The 19,871-nt window shown below is 47.9% G+C and overlaps 1 protein-coding gene across 1 annotated transcript; it reads left to right on the forward strand.

The window, feature by feature from the left end:
* The first annotated feature begins 10,895 nt into the window (after positions 1–10,895).
* LOC107108963 (olfactory receptor 6Q1-like) lies at positions 10,896–11,846 on the forward strand. Its single transcript, XM_015409523.1, has one exon. The coding sequence runs from the start codon at positions 10,896–10,898 to the stop codon at positions 11,844–11,846; it is 951 nt and encodes a 316-aa protein (XP_015265009.1).
* Positions 11,847–19,871: the final 8,025 nt, after the last annotated feature.

Below are 19,871 nucleotides of genomic sequence, written 5' to 3' on the forward strand. Positions count from 1 at the left end.
GTTCACATTTGAGTTCTTTCAGAACTCTCAGATGTATGCCATCTGGGCCTGGTGATTTAGCAGTTCTGGAGTGGGCAAGCACTTCTCATCTTCCACAGTGAAGACGGAGGCAAAAAATGCATTTAGCTTCTCAGCCATTTCCCTATCATCCGTCAGTACTCCTTTTACCCCTTGGTCATCCAAGGGCCCCACTGCCTCCCTGGCTGGTTTCCTGCTTCTAATGTATTTGAAGAAAGTTTTATTGTTGGTCTTTATGTTTTTTGCTATATGCTCCTCATATTCCCATTTTGCCTGCCTGACTAGAACACATATTGACCCAATCAATGTGTGGGTAGTTAAAATCACCTATTACGACACAGTGTTTTTGTCTAGCCGCTATCTTTAATTCATTCATCATTTTATAATCCTCCTCTATCTTTTGATCTGGTGGGCGATAACAAACTCCCAGTGTTAAGTTTCCTTTTGGCCCCCCTATTTCAACCCACAGAACTTCCAGAAGCGAATCCAATTCTCTTAGCCTCTCAATCTTTCTGGACTTTATACCCTCTCTAACATACAGAGCCACCCCACCTCCAACCCTTCCCCCCATCCTTCCAATATAATATATAACCGGGAATCACCGTATCCCACTGATTTTCCTCATCCCACCAAGTTTCTGAAATACCCACAATGTCTATTTTTCCCTCCGACACCAAGCACTCCAACTCCCCGATTTTACCTCGGACACTTCTAGCATTTGTATAGAAACAGCTGTAATTTCCCATACTAGTTAAGCCCGCAACCTTCCTCTTGCTATCTCGAGACCTTGTCAGGCAGTCCATGACACTAGCCATGGTCTCAGTGGACAATTTCAATCCACCTCCCTGTAGAAAAGCAACAGGTACCCCCTCATCTCCCTGAGATGAGCCAACCCAAACCAGAGTCTTTTCATCTCCTGTCGGCTTTCCCCCGAAGCTTGACGCTGACTTTCTTGCTTCAGAACAGCTGGCCGAAACCAGGGGGTCGCCACCCCACTGGACTCAAGCCGGAAAAGTCCCTTGCCAAACCCTTCATTGCTAGAAGGAATTTCAGGCATTAAAACTGCCTAAGAAAAGTCCGAGGGCAGAGGAGTGCACACAAACGCTCCCTCTGTCGATGAGCCCGGATCCGGAAGTCTTGATGTATAAGTTCTGATAATACTTTTTTCAATCTCATGGCAAAGACTGATGAGAAAATTTTATAATCAAAGGCTGCGGTCACATGGAACAGTAGCCACGCTAGAGAGACGAAAGATAGGCGGATTTTCCGGGCGCGATCTCACCGCCACATCTGGGAAGCGTAGAGATCCCGTGGCTCAACCAAGGCTTCCCTCCGAAGATGCGTGGCAAAAAACTAGTACCTCAGAGGTACTAGTTTCCGGAAACCGCGGGGCAAGGGCGGGCATCTGATCGCGTTTCCAGTGGCATCCGGCACCCGCCCTTGTCCCCTTGCAAACAGGTCATTTTTTCCCCAAGGCTCCACGGATGTGCACAAGCTCCTTCTTCTCCCTATCATATAGAGAATGGAGCAAGACATGGCTGGTTGGCTCAGGCTGAGCCGACTGAAACTGAATCCATCGAAGACGGAGGTCCCGTGCCTGAATCGGGGCAGATTGGGGGTAGGGATCTCACTCCTGACCTGCAACGGGGCACCATTGGTGCCAGCACCAGAGGTTAGGAGCTTGGGAGTGCTCCTGGACCCCTCCTTAACAATGGAGGCCCAGGTAGCAGCCACTGCCAGGTCAGCCTTTTATCATCTTCGGCTGATTAGGCTGCTGGTCCCCTTCCTTGAATGCAATGACTTGGTAACAGTGATCCATGTGTTGGTCACCTCGAGGTTGGACTACTGTAATGCTCTCTACATGGGGCTGCCCTTATCACAGATCTGGAAGCTACAGCTGGTGCAAAATGCTGCTGATGGGCCTCGCACTACAGGAGCACATACAGAATACCGAATTCGCTTTAAGGTGCTGGTTCTTACCTTTAAAGCCCTTTATGGCCAGGGACCTACTTACCTGAGGGACCGCAATCAGGGTCGCAACACCGATTGTATGGAACAAACAAAGTTTCAGCATCTTAAAACCCCTTTTTAAATAGCACACTGTATATTTGGGACAAAACAAGAAACTCTTTAGGTCCAGGAATCTCAGGCCTGTAGCTATGGTGGGGCATTCTGGGGCCCAGCCCTCCCACTTTCCGCCAGCCTCCCCAACTTACCACCCTGGCTAGGCCCTCCTAACTTATTTCTTGCACTTGCCGCCTTGCACCGCCCTTTCTCCTTGGCAACTTGCTTTAAATGTGAGAAGTGGGGGTGTGTGGAGTGCAGGCATGCAGCCCCTGCTGCTCCCCCAAAGTATTTAAAGGGACCCTTTAAATGCTTTGGGGGAGAATCAGGGGCTGCACATGAATTTCAGTGATACCCCATTAAAAAATCCTGGCTACAGGTCTGAGGAATCTCCCCAGTCATTTCTTGGCCAGCAATGGTTTCCCCCAGGTAAGAATCCAGAGACATATAAAATATGGAGGAAGCTTCACATCTATAGATTAATTGACATCTCTAGAAAGGACCAAATTTTACCTAACAGTCGATTCGAACATAGGTATAAATTTTCTATTTCTTGGTTTCAGTATTATCAGCTCCACCACTTAATAAAGAACTCAATTATTAGCTCCCAGCCCCCAAGAGATGTTACTTTTTTTGAGTTCCTATTAATAAGTGGCAAATCAGAAGGAACTGGACTAATTTCAGTCATCTATAAACAACTAAACCAACTTCATTCCAGGGTGCCTGGCAAAAAGAAGAAGAAGAGAGTCTCAGAGCGGCTTACAAACTCCTTTTCCCTTCCCCTCCCCACAACGGGCACCCTGTGAGGTCGACGGGGCTGAGAGAGCTCTGACAGGAACTGCTCTTTTTCAAGAACAGCTCTTATCAGAACTACGGCTTGCCCAAGGTCATCCAGCCAGGTGCAAGTGGAGGAGTGGGGAATCAAACCCAGCTCTCCCAGATAAGAGTCCGCGCACTCAACCACTACACTAAACTGGCTTCTTTCTAATACAAAGAATACAAGAAAACTCGAAATGAAAATCAATGGAAAAATATTTGCTCTTCCCACATACAACCAAAGCACATAGTATTAAAATTCAAGCATATAATGTATTAACTAGATGGTACATAACACCAGTGATATAGGAACATTCCACCATTGTTGGTAGAGCTGCCTGAGAATCCAATCTTTTTGGGAAATGATTATTTATTTATAGTCAAATCTATGCCCCGCCCTCCCCGCAAAGCAGGCTCAGGGCAGCTTCCAACAGCAAATACAGCAATACAGAATAAAAACATAAATAATACAGAATTAAAACACAGCATTTAAATTAGTACATTACAAAATTACAGAATACAGTTAAAAATCACACGAATGAGATGTTTTCAAATGGAAGTGCTTCGATGTTATTCCGCGTGAAGTGTTTAGATGTTATTCTGCTTGTTCTTGAGGCAGCTGCTCAATGTCAACATTATGGGCCATGCACCAGGGCAGCGAACTAGGGCGGTGGCGGCCCCTAATTGTATGCCTGGTGGAAGAGCTCCATCTTGCGGGCCCTGCGGAACTGTGAGAGGTCCTTAAAGGTAAGAACCAGCACTTTGAAGCAGATTCGGTATGCTATTGGCAGCCAGTGTAGTGTCCTCAGCACAGGCTGGATGTGCTCCCATCTAGGGAGACCCATCAACAGCCTGGCCGCGGCATTCTACCCTAGCTGCAGCTTCCGAATCCGTGACAGAGGCAGCCCCATGTAGAGAGTGTTACAGTAGTCTAGTCTCGAGGTGACCATCGCGTGGATCAGCACGGTCACCACCAGGATCAGCATGGTCATCTCCAGGTCAGCATAGTCAAGGAAGGAAACCAGCTGCCTAATCAGCCTCAGATGATAAAAGGCTGACTTGGCAGTGGTGGCTACCTGGGCTTCCATGGTAAGGGAGGGATCCAGGAGCACTCCCAAACTCCGAACCTCTGGCGCTGGGACCAATGAGGCCCCCCCAAAGGTCAGGAGTGGGATCCCCAGCCCCGAACCACCCCGACTTAGGCACAGGACCTCCGTCTTCGCTGGATTCAGCTTCAGCTGACTCAGTCTGAGCCACCCAGCCACGGCCTGCAGAGCACCATCCAGATCACCTGGTCTGGAGTCCGACTGGCCGCCTAGCATCAGATAGAGGTGGGTATCATCAGCATACTGGTGACATCCCAGCCCATACTGCCGGGCAATCTGGGCAAGGGAGTGCATGTAGATGTTAAATAACATCGGGGACAGCACAGCCCCCTGAGGCACCCCACATTTGAGTGGGTGCCTCCTAGACTGCTGTTCCCCTAGTGCCACCCTTTATCCCCGACCTTGAAGAAAGGAAGCAAACCATTGTAAGGTGAGCTCCCTAATCCCCACGTCAGTGAGGTGGTGGACTAGTAACTGGTCGACCGTGTCAAACGCGGCTGACAGATCTAACGGCAACGGTACCGCCATTCCACCTTGATCCAGATGCCTCCGGAGGTCATCAGTCAGAGCGACCAGCACCATCTCTGTGTCAGCTACGCTGCCATGGGGGTTGGGGAGCTCAGTCTGTGTCTGGTTAATTGCTAATGCATTCCTTTCTGTGCTTGTTCTGCTTTGCGCCGAAATGCTTATCTATACAGATGTGCAGTAGGGAGTTGTATTGTCTGGGTTTCTTCTAGGTGCCGTGGGAGAGTGTCGGTTCTCAGTTTTATCCCACGCACTGGAGGGTGCCTAATTGGCCAGTGCCATGGGAGGGGGGTGCATACGAATACCCTATATCCTATTATGTCCATGGGGCTGCCGCCATTTTTAACAGTGCTTATGTTACTGCATCTATAGCTCTGCAATAAAAGTATTACCATTCCTGAATGTGTGTACTTCGTTGTTGGCTGTGGGTTCTGACACTCTGCCCCATGACCCGGGCGGAAGCCAGACTTGAAGGGATCTAACACAGAAGCATCATCCAGAAAACCCTGCAGCTGTATCACCACTGCGATGATAATAAGAAACATTAAGAATACCACAAATTACTCAATCCCTTTACAACCAGAAATGATTTTATTATGTGACTGGTCGAACACCTCTGTATCTACTTTAGGTAAAGAACTGATAACACTACTGTTAGGGGCAACCAAAATTTTATTGGCCCATTACTGGAAATCCAAAAACACTTGTGGTGGTGGTGGCGGTGGCGACGGTGGCTGCTAGGGGACAGGGGCAGGGAATCCTGCCCGGTGGAAGCCCCATTGCCACTGCTCTGTATCAGCAGGTGCACCGGCAGTGGGGAAACATGCAAGCCTATTCCTGTGTGGAAAGTACCACGCGTCAACCTCAGTGCTTGGCAATCATTCACAGAGTCCGACTGATAAAGGTTAGGGTTGACAGCTCTGGGTTGGAAAAACCTGGAGATTTGGGGAGTTGAGGCTGAGGAGGGCAGGATTTGGCGAGGGCAAGGACTTCAGTGGGGCATAGTGGCATAGAGTCCACCTTCCAAAGAGGCCACTTTATGTATTTATATATTTATTTAGTTATACTTCTGTCCTCCCCCGCAGGTTACAACCAATTAAAACAGTTAAAATGCAGCTCCAATAAATTAAGGCAATTGGATGAGCTGGTCTCTGTTGCCTGGAGATCAATTGTAATCCCAGGAGAGCTCCAGTCTCCACCTGGAGGTTGGCAACCCTAATGAGAGTGCAGGACAAAGGCTAAGATGTAGTTGGGGACGTGCCTAGAAGTGGTTCATACACACATGCTTATCACCTGATTGTAGAATCACATAGTGAATTTACATGTGTGAATGAATCACTCAGTCTGAGAGAGAGCTTTCATATCACCTTGGGCATAGTACTTTTTAAGGGAGTCAAGTTCACACATTCACTTGCAAGGTCATCAAATGTACAATGAACAGTATATGCCTCTGTACAAACCAATGTTTTGGCTGAAAGGCCCTGGGCCTTCGATGCAGCAGTGTTATTCGCATAATAGGATGAAACAGATAACCCCTCTCCAGTGTTTCCAGACCAAGGTGATATATTTTGAATTCCCTCTGAAATGGAATTTTAACAATTACCAGAAGCTAATATATGTACAGAAATCTCTGTAACTCACCTGTGAGTCTTGATGTTCCCTAGCTACTCATTACCCTGTTTCTACTTTCTATCAGAAACTGCATTCCCTGGTGTCTTTGGCAAGGAATGGGGAGGCTTATGCAATAACTGAAGCCGTTTCAGAAGCCAGGGATATTCTTGACCATCTATGCACATCCAGGCACTTGATCCAAGGAGACAATGCCAGACACCCTTCTTCACTGTATAGGGAGGACAGCAAGCTAAGCAGAGCTGGGGAAGTGTGCATTGAATGGTGAGTAATGTTACTCTAGAGGGATAATTGATTAAAGAAACATTATGAAATCATCAGTTGGATGAAGCCAATGGTCCATCTTAGCCTAGTTTCTGTTCCCAAGGCCCACACATGTGTTGTGTCCATTACGAGGAGGCCAAATTAAAACATTCCACCTGGCAGCTGCCCCCATTTGGACTGGACCATTTTCTCCATCTTATCACAGATCTCTTGGCATACTATGGTGACAGAGGAAGACCTGTGTGGGGCTGGCTATAAGCCACTGCATTCATGTGGCTCACCAGATACTGATAGTTTCTACATGAAACCATATAAGGCAGCCTTCATGGGGTGGAAGTAAGGTAGGTGGTGTCTCTAAGAATGGGCAACATCTAGTAATGAATCAGAGGAAACACCTCCTAGACCAGGTACGGGCAAAATAACCTGCGGCATATATTTGCAACCTCCAAAGTTAGTTGTTTTAAAACTTGAGAATCCCCATTCTACTGAAAGCTCTTACATACATCACACTTTAAACACTGTTTGTAAGTACTTATTCTTGGTAAGCTTCCATTGGCAATACAATCTACAGATTAAGGCTTCTTTAAGTAGAAAAAAATGTTGCCTATCTTCAGTTGTGTTGGCAGATTTTACAGGGCTGAAACTGCTAACAGCAAAGAGAGAGAGAGAGAATGCCAGAATTATAGAACTGGAAGGGACCCAAAAGGTTTTGCTTTGAGGTGGGGTGATTAGTATCAGCCGATATGCATTTTAATCATAACAATCCAGACCTTCATGTGCCATAAACAAAGAACAAATTCCAGAGAGGCAGCTGTGTTTAGTCCATTGCAACAAAAACAGCAGTCTTTGGGCAGCTCAAAGATCAACTGGTTTCTGGTGACACAAAAGCTTGTGGCCCCCTTATAGCCCACTTTGTCAAATCCACGGAAGTGTGAGGTTCAGTTGGCAGCAGAAGAGAAAGGGTGCATTTGCAAAATTTGTGCAAGGACAGAAGCAAATACTCAGGAGGCTAGAAGAGAAGATGCACAATAAGCAACAAGCTTGGAGGTAGGATGTAAAAATATGTGCTTCATATATGTAGCCATTTTCTCCTTCATTATTTTTGGGTAGGAGGAACTTGTGAGATGTAGATAATGGTTTGCACCCACCGTGTAGGTGTTTGCAGTTCCTTTTGAAGCATCGAGAAGCAGCCATTCTCAAGCATTCTGCTGGGGTCAAATTGGTCTGATTGGGAATATGTTGGTTTTTTGGTTTACCCAGAATGACTCCAGGGTTGGCTGTTGGAGTTTGAAAGCAGAACTTGGACATTCTGTGTGGTTCTCTTGTTGAGTTGCAGCCTGACAGACCAGTTTGCTGGAAACAAAAGTGCCATCAGAGGTAGCATGCTGGACTGCATGAATCCCTGACTTGGCCCAGCCTGATTTAGAGGTGATTTATGTAAAAGCTAAAGAATATCTCCTGAGGACATTGTGAATTCAGAAGACATCATAGCCAGAGCGGTCAAGTAGCTACAACTCCATCTAGATCAGTTCTGACCATGTGATGAGGACCATACCTCACATTTTAGCTCATTTACATGTGAATAAGCCCACAGTGTTAGATATGTCTACAGCCAACCATTGGCACTGGGAAAAAAAATCATTGTGTTCTTATTGTGAGAAGCTCCGTTACAGCATTAAAAAGTCTGACAAGTTTTGTGCTATAACAAGAAAGACTTACAAATTTAGTGTGGAATAAAGTTTTATGAATTTGTGATGAGCTGTCATTAGTTCAGATTTATGTGAAATAAAGTAGATAAATGACTCCTAACTCAAATCACTTTACTGCAAATGCGTTAGTTGCCAAAACAAAAAAGCATTAGATTTTTGGCATAAACTGAGCCACAGGGGAAAAAAATATGACATTTTCTGGGTTGATACTCAGGATCTGAGGACAAATGGCTGTATTGGTTGTAATAACCTATAGATCAGGCTTGAGGCAACATCCACGGTCAATGTGGATTGTGAGGGTTGGACATGATTAGATGTCTCCATCTGCAACAACAGATCTATTCATCCAGTTGAGTGAGGTCTGGCTGTGCACCATGATGAAGATGCTACAGGCCTCTCTTTTGGTAGGTCACTGCGTGGCAGGTGCTCTCAACAGTCTAAACAGATCTTCAGACAAGTGCCAAAAGCATTTAGCTTTCTATCTCAAAAGGGACCCAGATACTGGAAAAACACTCAAGGTGTGGGAAGTTTTTACTTTAGGTGGGGTATTTCCCAGTAAGGCAAAACACTACAAGTTCAATAAGTCTATTGTTTGCAGTAATGTTCATAGTCAAACATTTGCCCTATGTATAACATTGTATGAATCAGTTACGTGTTCAGCCATGTTATATACAGTAGTTGGGGGGGGGCAACATGCTATAGGCCACTCTTGTGTCAGTGCTTGGATGGCAGAATGCCCAGGAAGACTCTGGAGAGGAAGGCCATGGCCAACCACCTCTGTTTCACACTTGCTTTGAGAGCCCCTTGTTGGGGTTGCCATACATTGGCTGAGACTTAACAGCACTTTACGTACACACAATCCATGGCCAAAGGGTTTTGAAGAGTTTGCAGCTAGAACTCTAAAAAGCAATATTGTTAATAGTTTTCTAGGATTTAGGAAGCTATTCTGCTTAAGGACTTTAAGTGGGATGTTGCTGTCATACTAGATGAGGGGTGGCCAAGCTGCGGCTCAGGAGCCACATGCAGCTCTTTCATACATATTGTGTGACTCCCGGCAGAGTAGCTGGGGAAGCAAAGGGAAGGCATGCCTCCTCGATCAGTCTTCCCTTCCCCAGCCAGTGTTCCCCTCCCTGGGTAGGCTTGAAGTGTGTGTGGAGGAGCAGGGAAAGAAAGCAACTTTAATTTTAAATATGTTCTCAAAGCCCCCCCCCCCAGCTTGGAGAAAGCATTTGTCTCTTTAATGAGTCCTCCAAGCCCCCTCAGAGCCCCCATGCTGGCTGGCTTGGCTTGGAGGATTTAAAGGTGTTCTTCAAGCCCCTGCCCTGTGTCCCCGCCAGCCAGCTTGGAGAAGGCATTTGTCTCTTTAAATTCCTTCCCCAAGCCAAGCTGACTGGCATGGGTGTGTGTGGAGAACACATTTAAAGTTGAAATTGTTTTCATTCCACCTCTCCCTTCCTTCCTCCCACCCTCCCTCACCATTTATTTGCTTTCTTCCCACCTTTCTTTCTCTCTCTTTCTCCCTTCCTTCCTCTCTCTCTTCCTTCCTCCCTCCCCTCCCTCCCCCATCTATTTGCTTTCTTAGTTTCTGTTTCTCTCTCTCTCTTTCTTTCCACCTCTTTCATTCTTTCCACCTTTCTCTTTCTCTCTTCCTTCTTTCCTCTCCCTCCCCATCTATTTGTTTTCTTTCTCTCTCTTCCCCCTCCCTCCCTCCCTACCTTTTTGCTTTCTTTCCACCTTTCTTTCTTGTTTTCTCTTTCTCCCTTCCTCCCCCCATCTATTTGCTTTATTTGTTTCTCTCTCTCTTTCTCTATTTCTTTCTACCTCTTTTTCTTTCCACCTCTGTCTCTCTCGTAGACAAATAAATATAATTAGCAAACATATATCATTTTCAATATCTGTTTTTACCCCTTTTGTTCTTATTTTTGGCAGTCTCATTTAATGTTAATAAAAAGCAAATTTGTATATTTTCCAATAAAAACGTGTGTGTAATATTTGTTCATGTTTTGTGGCTCTCAAACATCTGATGTTTGTTCTATGTGGCTCTTATGTTAAGCAAGTTTGGCCACCCTTGTACTAGAGCAAAGAAAGAAGAATTTTTCATCAATGTGTCGTGTGACTTTTGTGACTACGTCAGCACACTGTAATCATTTTTGTTCAGATACGCTAGCCGTTTTGTTCAGATACCTAGCCGTTCGAAAGCAAGAAATTGCAAGTAGATAAATAGGTACCGCTTCGGTGGGAAGGTAACAGTGTTCCGTGCGCCTCGGTGTTCAGTCATGCCGGCCACATGACCATGGAAACGTCTTCAGACAGCGCTGGCTCTTCGGCTTGGAAACGGAGATGAGCACCGCAACCCTAGAGTCAGATTCGACTGGCTTTCGAGCAAGGGAACCTTTACCTTTACCTTATTTGGGGGGGGGGAGCCATGGTTAAGCAGAAGAATTTATGTGCATTAGACTGAGAGAGCAACTGCCTCAAGGTCACCTACTGAGCTTCATAGGTGAGCTGGAATTTGAACCCATGTTTCCCTGTAGTAGCACCTACTATGTAACAGTGACTCTTCTGGTATGTTGTTTTGGGTACTTTTTTGTGGGAAGTGGGTTCAGAAAAACTAGAGAAGGGTTTGGGGAAAATAAGCAAGTTATTCATTCAGAATTACATATTTAAATTTTTTAAATGAAACTTCAAGCATGTGAGTGTTTGCAATCCCTTTTCTGTTCTGGCCATGAGCAAATATTTTAACAATCCTGTGTTGATTTTCTAGATGCGGCCTCCTCCTGACAACTGGACTCTGGTAACAGAATTTGTTATGGTGGGTTTCACAGGCATCCACGAGGGACATTTTCCTGTTTTTTGCTTCTTCCTGGTCATGTATTTGCTGACTCTGATGGAGAATGGTATCCTGATCCTAGTTGTGGCACTGGAGAAGCGCCTGCACACACCCATGTATTTCTTCCTCATTCACCTTTCATGCTTGGACATCTGTTATACCTCTCTCACTGTTCCCAAAATGCTGGCTGGCTTTGGATCCCCAAGTGGTAGGACAATTTCTTACTTTGCCTGCTTGACCCAGCTCTACCTCTTCACCTTCCTGGGCAGCACTGAGTGCTTCCTTCTAGCTGCCATGGCCTATGACCGCTATGTGGCTATCTGTGTGCCACTGCATTACCAAGCCATGGTAGGCCGTGACACTTGTCTGCTGCTGACTGGTGGCTCGTGGCTGGCGGGGCTCCTCACCCCTGCGCTGCCTGTTTACTATATGTCACAGCTGACTTTTTGTGGCCCTAATGTGGTAGACCACTTCTTCTGTGATGCTTCCCCGCTCCTTGTTCTCTCCTGCACTGACATTTCACTGAAAGAGATGGTGGATTTCCTGGTCTCCCTGGCGGTGCTTCTGATTTCCTCCTTTATCATAGTAGTGTCATATGCCTACATTATCTCTGCAGTGCTGAAGATTGACTCCTCGGCAGGGCGTGGCCGTGCCTTTTCCACCTGTACTGCCCACCTCACTGTGGTGTCTGTCTTCTATGGGACACTTTTCTTCATGTATGTCCGCACTAAAGTTACCTCATCAGTGAACTTCAACAAGGTAGTCTCTGTGTTTTATGCAATAGTCACCCCTGTGCTCAACCCCCTAATCTATAGCCTGAGAAATACAGAAGTGAAGCGTGCCTTATATAGGCTTATTGCTAAGACCAAGCAGTTTGCAGTATGATTAAAAAAAACACAGCTCAGACAACCACATCTCAGACATCCAAATCAATTTTTATCCTGGGAATCTGCATAATAATATTTTATTTCCAGGATACACTGTCATGTAGCTTGGAAGCACTTGTACTAACCTTCTTGCTTATGCAAGGGTGTGGTGGGGATACACTCTTCAGAATTGTACTGAGGCTCATAGCAGCACTATACACCAGTGTTCCCTCTAAGCTGAGTTAGTGTGAGCTAGTTCACAGTTTTTTACACATTTTCGTCTCAGCTCAGGAAGGCAGGCTCCAGAGCAAACTGATTTATGCAGTAGCCAGATCGCTCGCTCACAACTTTAATGCCAGTAGCTCACAGAGTATAATTTTTGCTCACAAGACTCCACAGTTTAGGGGGAACATTGCTATACACTACGATGTAACTGCTAGAATTTTGTTGTTTTGTTGGAAACCATAGCTCTAATTCCTGCACAAAGCCAAGCTAGACTTGATGTGGTAGAATATACGTCTTTTGTTGTCCCCCTCCCTAGCGGAAAAGCAGCACAAGGATGGCAGTTTGGATTTGAAAAATGCCCTGTGGAGAAAAAATTATGCTCCCCCATGCTGCTCTGAAAAAAACCCTGCACCCTTTTATGACTACATTTCAGTAAATATAGATTCATGTCCACACACTTAGAATCTAGCCACAGGCTACCTGCATTATATCTAGTTTAGCCCTGAATCTTCAGTCTCATTGAATAGCCTTGGCAAGTCATTATCTCTCAGCTTAAACCCCTCACAGGATTTTTGTGAGGAAGAAGAGAGAACACGGTCAGTCCCAAGTCAATCACGCTCAACAACAGTCCGTAAGAAAGGTGCAGTTTATTGAGAAAGCACTTTGGTCATCATATGACACACCTTGTGTCAGGAATGGAGTTAAGGCGGGAAGACAGATAATTATACTCAGTTCATACAAGTCCCCCCCAAGGGCCCAGGCCAATGAGCAGGGCGAGCAAGCGTGCTCAAGGAAAATGGCTCGGCTCCCAACGGGAAAAAGTGGTGCGGCTGAGCACAGCTCCAAGGCCACAGGAGAGATAACAGGATGAGCTAGGAGTGCATACCAGAAGGAGGGGGGCAGTGAGAAGAAGGGGGAACCTGGAGGTGAGTGGGGAGAACACAATCCGTCCCATGGCGGCATCAGCCAACATTCTGCCCCCCCCCAAGGCCCTCCCAGCTTGAGCGGGAACAACCGATGAAAAGCATGGAGAAGCTTAGGAGCATTGACATGAGTAGCCTCCACCCATTCCCTGTGAGCCGGCCCAAAATCTGCCCATTCCACCAGATAAAACACCTCCCCGTTTAAGCTTCGAGTCCAAAATCTGGGAAACCATCACGGGGGGGGGGGGGGACGGGGTGCGGGGGGCTCCCCCATACATTCAGGCCTGCATCTCTCTTCAACAGGCTATGGTGGAAAACGGGGTGTAAATGTCTCAAATTCTTTGGTAGGTCAAGTTCAATGGTGACATTCAGTTTGTGCAAAACCTTGAACGGCCCCACATATTTCCACGCCAATTTCCGGCTCAGTTGCAAATCATGCATGTTCTTAGTGGATAGATAAACAGTGTCCCCCGCGCTCAAGTCCCACCCCATCGATCGCTTCCTGTCGACCTGGGACTTGTAGGCAGCCTTAGCCCGGTCTAAAGTTTTTTGAATGACAGGCCAAGTGTCCTGAAGGGTTTTCCACCAAGACTGCACCTCGCCCTCAGGGGCTCCATGGCGTCCTTGAGGAGAGCCAACAGACTCCCCTCATACCCAAACACAGCTTTGAAAGGAGACAACCTAGTTGAGGAATGCACAGAGTTGTTATAGCAATATTCCGCATAAGGGAATCCAATTATAGCAATATTCTGCATAAGGGAACCCAATCATCCTGCCTGTAGTGGGTGAAGCATCACAAAAACTTTTCCAGGATTTGATTCGCCCTCTCTGTTTGCCCGTCAGTCTCAGGGTGGTAGGCACTACTGAGCCCCTGCTCCACCCCCAACAAGTCCATGAGGCCTTTCCAGAATTTAGCCACAAATTGCACCCCCCTGTCAGAAATTATCTTAGCTGGCAGAGAATGCAGTTTTACAATGTGATGCATAAACAGTTTAGCCAGCCCCTTGGCAGTAGGTAGTTGTCGAAACAGTATGAAGTGGGCCTGTTTCGAGAACAGGTCTACCACCACCCACATGACCATTTTCCCTTTGCTAGGGGGCAAGTGTGTGATAAAGTCCATTGAGATCACTTCCCAGGGCCGACCCGGGGTGGGCAGCAGTTGAAGTAGACCAGGCGGTTTCCCCAGCCAGGGCTTACACATGATACAAGTTTGACAGGACTGCACGAACAGACACACATCCTTCCTCATGCCTGGCCACCAGAACTGGTGCTGTAGAAGGTGGAACATTTTCAGGTATCCACAATGGCCAGCCAGTTTCGATCCGTGCAGCATGTGCATGATCTTTCCCCATAGGGAGAGAGGAACAAACAACCGGGACCCCTTATACCAACAACTATTGTCCTTTTGCACCAGGGACACATTGGCTTCTTCCGCCTGACAGTCCTCATCAGAGAAAGCAGAGGTGAATTTCCGTTCCCAGCCGGATGCTTCCCCCTCCCTTTCAGCCTTTGGCTGTGAGTGAGCACTGCCCCCCCAGCTGGGCAGGCGTGAACATCGAGTCCACCACCTCCTCCCTCTGGCTGTCGCGTTGGGGGAGGCATGAGAGTTCATCAGCAAGGGAGTTAGCTTTGCCTGGGAAATGGTGCAAGGTGAATTGGAACTTTGAGAAAAAGTCTGCCCACCACAATTGCTTGCGTTCAGGTTCCGGGGGGCACGCAGCACTTCCAAATTTTTATGATCAGTCCAAACCCCAAATGGGACCCTAGTCCCCTCCAACCAGTGCCTCCAAGTGGAGGGGGCGAGCTTGATAGCCTCCGCTTCCTTGTCCCATACCGCCCAATTGCATTCAGTTGTGGTGAACTTGCAGCACACGTATGCCAAGCTTGCCATCCCCCCCGGTGCAAGATCGCCCTGCCCATGGCCACATCCGATGCATTGACCTGACCTGGACCACAAATTTCTTATTTTCATCGGGATGGGCCAACACCGGTTCAGAGGTGAACAAACTCTTAAGCTTATCGAATGCCTCCTGACACTCAGGAGTCCAGTCCAGCTGTGCCCCAGGTCAGGTGCTTTTCCGGCCCCTTCCCTTTGGTTTTTAACAGATCTGTAAGGGGCAGGCTGATTTGGGCGAAGTTTGAAATGAAATTTCTATAAAAGTTTTCAAATCTTAAAACGGATTGGAGCTGGTGGTGGGTGCAGGGCGCTTCCCACCCCAGCACGTCCCGCTCGAGGGGAGATGTGGTAGCCTAGGAAGTCTACCTCAGTCTGATTAAATTCACACTTGGAGAGTTTCACAAACAGCTTATGTGCTTGTACAGAGTCTGGAGCACCTCTCTTACCAACTGCACATGAGACTCCTTGGTGGGGGAGTACAGTAAAATGTCATCAAGATAAAGAAGCCCCCCCCTGAATAAGTGCTCGTGCAACACTTCATTGATCATGTTCATGAATATGCCAGGGGCCCCTTGGAGCCCAAACGGCATGACCAGATATTCAAACTGACCCAGTGGAGTGTTAAACACAGTCTTATACTCATCCCCCTCCTTGATGCGCACTCGAAAATACGCATCCCGCAGATCAAGTTTGGTAAAGATCTTCCCCTTGGCCGCCTCCACCAGTAGGTCCTTGATCAGCGGCAGAGGGTAGGCATTGGTAGCTGACACTGCATTCAACCCCCTATAATCTGTGCATAACTGCAAGCCCCCATCCTTCTTCTTCCAGAAGAGGACAGGTGTGGCAAAAGAGGAGGAGGCGGGTCGAATAAAGCCTTGAGCCAGGTTTTTATAAATGAATTTCCTCAGTTCTGCCTTCTCACTGGGGCTCATGGGATATAACTTTCCTTTTGGTAACTTATGGCCCAGGAGCAGTTCTATAGCACAGTCTGAGTTCCGATGGGGGGGGGGAGCTCATCTGCCTCTTCCTCCTCGAACACCCGAGCCAAGTCCCAATATGCGGGGGGGATGACCGCTAGCTCCTCCTGTGCCAAGCAGGCTTGCAATGGATCATCAGAGGGGTGACTGGCCCCATCCAGGGTCCTAGCCATGACTCTTACACTTAGGAGCAATGAATGTAGCCAGGGACTCCCCAAGACCAATGGGAATCGGGTTGTCAGGGTCATCACAAACGTTCGGTGTTCAGTGGCTCCCTGCACCCATCCACAGTGGAACTGTCTGGAATTTACATGGCTCTTTCATGGTCGAGTCCCCAACCCCATCACTAGCGAAGGGCTGATTAAGTCTCTAGCAGACCCCGAGTCAATCAGAGCCCTCACCCTCACATGGGTCCCCAACTCAGGGTTTAACAGAGTCACAGTCATGAAAAAGAGGGGAGGGGAGTTGCTCACTGTACGCGGCACCGGTTGCTCTCAGACCTGTTGCTTTGCGCCTTTCACAAAAGGCCCTGGCCATTTCCTGCCAGCTCGTTCTCCTCCTCACTGCTGGAGGTGGGTTTGCCCTCTTTGACCGCGAACTGCAGAGCCCTCTGGAACTTTGGCTTTGGGGAGCTCTTCTTTGGCACTTCCTCTTGGTCTCCTTTCGCCTGGTCAGAAGGGGAGCCCCCCCTTTGCAAGATGCAGCATAATGGCCAGCTTCCTCACATCTGAGGCAAAGCCTCTGGCACAGGTGTTGTTCTCTCATCCTCTCCCGGGGTCTGGACACCTTGCCTTTCATCACTGGGGTACCGGTGTTCAGGTGGCTGACTGTATTGTCGATCTTGATAATCTGGATCCGGGCCTCAGCATCTGCTGCTTCTCACATCCACACAAGCAGGGAGACCAGGTGGGTGCTGCGGAGGATCGTCTCCCAGATCTCAGGGTGTAGCCCCAGGTGGTACTGTTCAGCCAGTACCCCATCGGGCCATCCTTGGATCTTGGCCACATACCTTTTTAATTCCTCCATGTACTCTTGTACTGACCTCTTCCCTTGCCTCAGGGTACGCAGGTGTTTTCGGACTCTCTCCTCCTCCATCTGGTCCTTGTACTGCAGCCGCAGTGCCCACATGAATGCCTCTACTTTGTGCAACTCTGGACCTTGGACATGATGCAGGCTCACGTACCAGTCGACCACCTCCTCCCTCAGCTTTGAGGCAATGTAGTCGACCATCCACTCTTCTGAAGGGAAGAGATGGCCCCAGTACTGCACAAACTTCTGCACCTGCACCATGAAGAATGCTAGCTTCCCTGAGGTTCCATTGAACGTTGCCTCGAAAAGCTTCTTTGGGTGCTCGAGCTCTGGCGGGATTGGTGCAGGTGCTGATGGAGCAGCACTGGAATGGGTGCCGGTACTGGTACTTGGGCAGGGACAGATACCTGTGCCAGCGGCCCTGCCGGTGAACCTGCTGGTGGCCCCACGGGCGGCCCATGAGGATGTAATTGCAGCTCATTCTGCCCCACCTGGGCCACCGACAAACACCTCATGTAAGCTGCTGTGAAGAAATGAATAGTTTCTTTGGAGGTCTGAGATGAGCAAAACCTTTACCCCGAGTATTAAAAGTTTTTCCCCCCGTCTCTGGGCAGAGAACAGGCAGGTAAGGAGGAAGTCAGTTCAATTGCTTTCCAGACTTACTTCAGCCTACCTTCAAAAAATACTAATAGATCTAGACAATGGGATGGTCAAGTGCCCCCCCTTCAAGCAGGGAACAGAGATTTTGAGGTATTAAATACTAGAGAAATTTCAGGAAGGAAATTATGTTCAGGAAAAGCTTCTCTGACCTGGCCTGACCTGGCCAATGGGTGGGGAAAAGAGAAGTGATAAAACTCAGGGGAGCAAGAAAGAAGCCCTCTTTTGTGCTGAGTCCATCAGAGCAAACAAAACTCTTGACTGAGGAGGTCTGGAGGAGGCAGCCATTAACCTGCAAGGTAATAGTACTCTGATTTTAACATCAGATAGGGCATGTATAGAGAGGGGGACAGAGGAATGCATTTTATTCATTTATTTTGAATCCCTTGCTCAGTCTGGTGCTGTGCTAAAAGTGTGCTTGTGAACATTTTCTTCAATAAATACTTCATAACTTTTAATGCTGGTAGTGGTTCTCTGTACCACATAAACCTCCACTGTCTTGGACACATTATTTTAAAAGGAGTGCCAGGGGGAAGGCAGTCAGTTGGCAAGTGGCTATTCCTCCAGGGGTGCACCAGGCAGTAAATGGTCCCTGTGGTGACCAAGCACTGGGCAGTGGGAGACACAGGGGCAAGGCCTCAGAACTTGGAAGAGAAGCTGGTAGTCCTGACCCTCCCAGTAAGCAATTCTTACAAAGGTCAGATGTTGGTGGCAGGTTACCTGAGAGAGAGGAAAAAACCTCTTCAAGTGTTGGGAAAACCTTGGAGGGCAGGGGGGAACAGGGCCTGCAGGCTGGAGCAGGCCTGTTCTGCCACAGCTGCCCTAAGCTCTCGAAGGATGGATATGATACACTTTGATCAATGTTACTTTATAGCCTTCTCATTTCTACTCTACTGTTAAAGACATGGGATTGAATTGGGGTTGCCCAATTCCGATTAGGGCCTGAAATTCTCCTGGAATTACAACTGGTCAAAGTTCAGTTCCCCTCTGGAGAAAATGGGCAGCTGTGGAGGGTGGCATATCCCAGCTGAATTCCTTCCCTTCCCTTCCCTGGACTACTCCACCTTCCCTGGCTCTTCACCCTGCTCGTAAATTGGGGGGGGGGAAGTTCATTGGGCCTTTGCAGGTGTTGCGTAAGATCAATGATGAGACTGTTGAGCTGGACTTGCAAGGACGACCCCCCACCCCTGATACCTGGGGGGGCCTCACTTCTGCTAAAAGGAGCCCCCCTCCCCAAGATGGCTGCCAAGACGTTTAGGGACCTGAGTGCTACATGTGTTGCTCTCAAACTTACAAAGTATGAGCCAAGGTTAGACGAATTATCAGCATGCATACAACAGCAGAAATCACATTAATTGTTCAAAAGCATGCCAAATGCAAACTTTTACCTTTCAATAAAAAGTTGATTGTATCATTGAAAGCTCTGTTGTTGTGTTTTTCTTTTAAGATAAAAGATGTTAATGTATGAGTTGTTTTTCTGAACTAAAACCTCAGTAAATATAAAGGTTCCCTTGCTCGAAAGCCAGTCGAATCCGACTCTAGGGTTACGGTGCTCATCTCCGTTTCAAAGCCGAAGACCCAGCGCTGTCCGAAGACGTTTCCGTGGTCATGTGGCTAACATGACTAAACACCAAGGCACATGGAATGCTGTTACCTTCCCACTGAAGTGGTACCTATTTATCTACTTGCAATTTCTTGCTTTCTTGCTTTCAAACTGCTAGGTTGGCAGGAGCTGGAACTAGAGACGGGAGCTCACTCCGTCATGCGGCACCCCTGGGTCTCAAACTGCTGAACTACCGACCTTCCACAGCCTGCAGTTCAGCGTCTTAACCACTTGAGCCACTGTAGCTCCTAAAACCTCAGTATTCAGGTTAAATTGCCGTATTGGCCCTTTGCGATAAATAAGTGGGTTTTGGGTTGCAGTTCGGGCACTCGGTCTCTAAAAGGTTCGCCATCACTGGCCTAGGGCATCCCCGCACCAACCACCGTGCCACCCCTGCTGGAGGACAAGAGGGTGCTGGGAGGGCTCGTAAATACTCTGAGAAGTCCCCCAGCAGTCTTTTAATGCACCTCAAGCAGCTCCTTCAAGTGCTCAGCAGCCACCATGACAGACACTGACAGCCCTTCCATCCATTGCTGCCCCTTCCTGCCACTCATGGCAGCTCTCCAGTGGCTCCCACTTGATCGCTGCCCACATGGATGACAGAGTGGGTGGGATGGGCTGTGCCGGGCATGGGCTTCTTTGCCCAGAGCTTCAGCAAGGGGCCAGATTCTTCCCCTCATCTGGCCCGCCTGTGACCATGTGTCAGAACCCACAGCCAACAACTAAGTACACG

Source organism: Gekko japonicus, unplaced genomic scaffold (assembly GCF_001447785.1).
Source record: "Gekko japonicus isolate JY-2015 unplaced genomic scaffold, Gekko_japonicus_V1.1 scaffold1169, whole genome shotgun sequence".
Classification (NCBI taxonomy): domain Eukaryota; kingdom Metazoa; phylum Chordata; class Lepidosauria; order Squamata; family Gekkonidae; genus Gekko; species Gekko japonicus.

Bases quoted from the DNA above. Each gene is read 5' to 3' on its own strand.
- LOC107108963 (XM_015409523.1), top strand. From the start codon at position 10,896: ATGCGGCCTCCTCCTGACAACTGGACTCTGGTAACAGAATTTGTTATG.